Here is a 2,714-nt window from a genome sequence, read left to right on the forward strand (position 1 = left end):
ACTCTGGAGACGGTTGAATGGTGAATGTTCAACATTTTTCCCAACTGCCGGTGCGACAGGTCAGGAAATTCCAGGTGTTTGAAAAGAATTTGTTCTCTCGACTCGCGTTGGTTTACCTCCATTTTCGTTGAATCGGAAAACACGACTTCGAGTTTGACAGCATGTAAACAATACACATCAATGAGAAAGTGTGCAAAATTTGGTTGATTTTTGCCCAATGGTAAAAAAGTTATGCCCTGTTGTATGTGCCGCAATAATTTCGTGTTCGCCCTTTATCTACATAAAAACCCCTCCCCGAAGTAAAGCTGAAATGTAGTGCCGGGAAGAAATCAGGTCTGGCAAAAAGCAGTGGTTTTTGGCGGGTCGGGTGATGGCGAGCCCAGACCCCACAACGGGACCAAACCGAAAAAAGTGGGACAAAACATATGTGAGGCCTTAGATGTCATTTTAGAGTCAGCATTTCTTAGTAGGATATGTTCAAAATATTATTCTGCAACTTTTTAAATAGAATATTTTTTGGGTGGACTAAAGTAGAGCACCCGAGCAAAAAAAAATTTCAAAAGAATTTTTGTAAGGTTCGATGTTTTCGACAAAGCTGTAGAATACTATGTTTTGAATAACTTCTTCTAAGATACCACAGACATCAGGCCTCATTTTTTGAGGCAAAATTGTTGTTTTTCGTAAATATGAGCATGAAAAAGTCGAAAAATTGATTTTAGGTCATATTTACGAAAAACAACAATTTTGCTTCAAAAATAAGGTCTAATGTCTGTAGTGTCTTAAAAGAAGTTATTCAAAACATAATATTCTATAACTTTGACGAAGGCATCGACCCTCTAAAAAAAATTTTGAAGATTTTTTTTGCTCGGATACTCTACTTTAGTCCAACTAAAAAATATTTTATTTAAAACGTTGCAGAATAGTATTGTAAACATATCCTACGAAGAAATGCTGGCTCTAAAATTACATCTAAGGCCTCAAATAGGTTTTGTCCCACCTTTTTCGGATTAGTCCCACTGTGGACCCGTTCCCTGAGACGTTAGGGTTTTTGTATATTTTTTTCCTGCCGTATCAGGGCTTTTTGAAAGTTTTAATGCTCTATAAAAACAGACATTTTCCGATCTCGACGAACTGAGACAAACGGCATATGACCCTCCGGGCAGAGATTAGGTTGGCGATTTGTAGAGTGATTGCATAACCTTTCTATATGAGAAAGGCAAAAACATGTTTTGGCCTGATAAAAATGATTTGGGGAAAAACCTTGGTTAAAACCCAAAAATAAAAATAGATTTATTCTCGGCGGTACATCACTTAAAATAACATAAGTACTTCGGAAAAGAATTTTTAGATTTGTCACTCACGAAAACGTTTAAGGGCACCCGATAATTTCTAAGCAATGTAGTTCGACATAATCGACAGACATACTGACACATATGTCACTATTTACAAACAATTTCTGTCAATTCAACTGATTTCCAGTGGAGCGCCGAACAAACTGCACTAATTTGATTTTTATCGTGCGATGTTCCTTGTCAGTGACTAGCACCAAATCTCACAACAAAACTGATAAGAATAATATATATAAACATTGCCGTCATCAGGGATCCCCTAATAAGAACTGACATTTGAAAGCATCCGCCTCATAATGAAATCACTCATCTTACTAGTAGCAGTGCTTGCCGTGGTTCACGGTAACTCATTGGTAAGTTAAATTGCACTCGTGAAATCCAATGTTCGATTAAAACAAAAGAATTTTCTTTCAAGATATGTCGCAACTATCGGGCAGGTGCACTGCTCCCCAATCCCGAAAACTGTGCCGAATTTTTCATGTGTCGTCCAGGACGAGCAGTACGATTCACCTGCCCGGACAACACCAAATACAACGCAGCCATTCAGGCATGTGACCCGACAATGGCAGTGCGCTGCAAACCCGGCAAGCTTCCGGTGGACATCGAATACACTCCGATCACCGCTCAACCGTCGGTCATCGAGCACACCAACACGGCCTGCATCAACAAACCGGTGGCCACGTTGCTGTCGAATCCCCGCGAATGCAACAGCTTCTACCAATGTTCGCCGACCGGTGTGATCGTCTTCGAGTGCCCAGCCGGAACACTGTTCGATTCTAATCGTCGCTACTGTGAACGCAGCGATGTGGCTTCTTGTCAATTCTTGCCTCAGTTGCCAATGCCTATTTTGCCGGAGTATCCCGGCATTATCATTCCGGAGAATGAGGATCAAGTGCTGATGCGTTGCCGTGGTCAACGCGAGGGTGCCAAGATTCGGCATCCGACAAATTGTCGTCAGTATATTCACTGTAGCTCACTAAATCGATCCCAAGTTTTTACCTGCCCGGCCGGAACGGCTTTCGATGAACTGCGTATGACGTGCGACTGGGAACGTAATGTTAAGTGTAACAGAAGTGAGTGATTAAAATAATTATTTTTGGAACAATCAGTGGCAATAAAAAGTATTAGGCTCATTGAAAGCTAAGGTGGTGGGCAACGGGAAATTGTGCGTACACTTTTGGTCATCCGAATATTCTGATTGTTAGAACGTCGTATGTCAAAATGCTAGGAAAAAGTGTGCGATGAGAAGTACGTTCGTACACTCACTTTTCAGAGGTTATAGAGGTTTGTTGTGAACGTAAAACTTTTCTAATTACCAGATCATTCCAGACAATAATCTTTTGTAAAGACTAGTCGTAAAAGAAA

The 2,714-nt window shown here is 40.7% G+C and overlaps 1 protein-coding gene across 1 annotated transcript; it reads left to right on the forward strand.

Moving 5' to 3' along the window:
• The first annotated feature begins 1,625 nt into the window (after positions 1–1,625).
• LOC131690866 (peritrophin-48-like) lies at positions 1,626–2,512 on the forward strand. Its single transcript, XM_058976939.1, has 2 exons — positions 1,626–1,702; positions 1,765–2,512. Exons 1-2 carry the CDS (start codon positions 1,646–1,648, stop codon positions 2,428–2,430), a joined length of 723 nt encoding a protein of 240 aa, XP_058832922.1. The 5' UTR covers positions 1,626–1,645; the 3' UTR covers positions 2,431–2,512.
• The last annotated feature ends 202 nt before the right edge of the window (positions 2,513–2,714 follow it).

The sequence above is a fragment of the Topomyia yanbarensis genome, chromosome 3 (assembly GCF_030247195.1).
Source record: "Topomyia yanbarensis strain Yona2022 chromosome 3, ASM3024719v1, whole genome shotgun sequence".
In the NCBI taxonomy this organism is placed as follows: domain Eukaryota; kingdom Metazoa; phylum Arthropoda; class Insecta; order Diptera; family Culicidae; genus Topomyia; species Topomyia yanbarensis.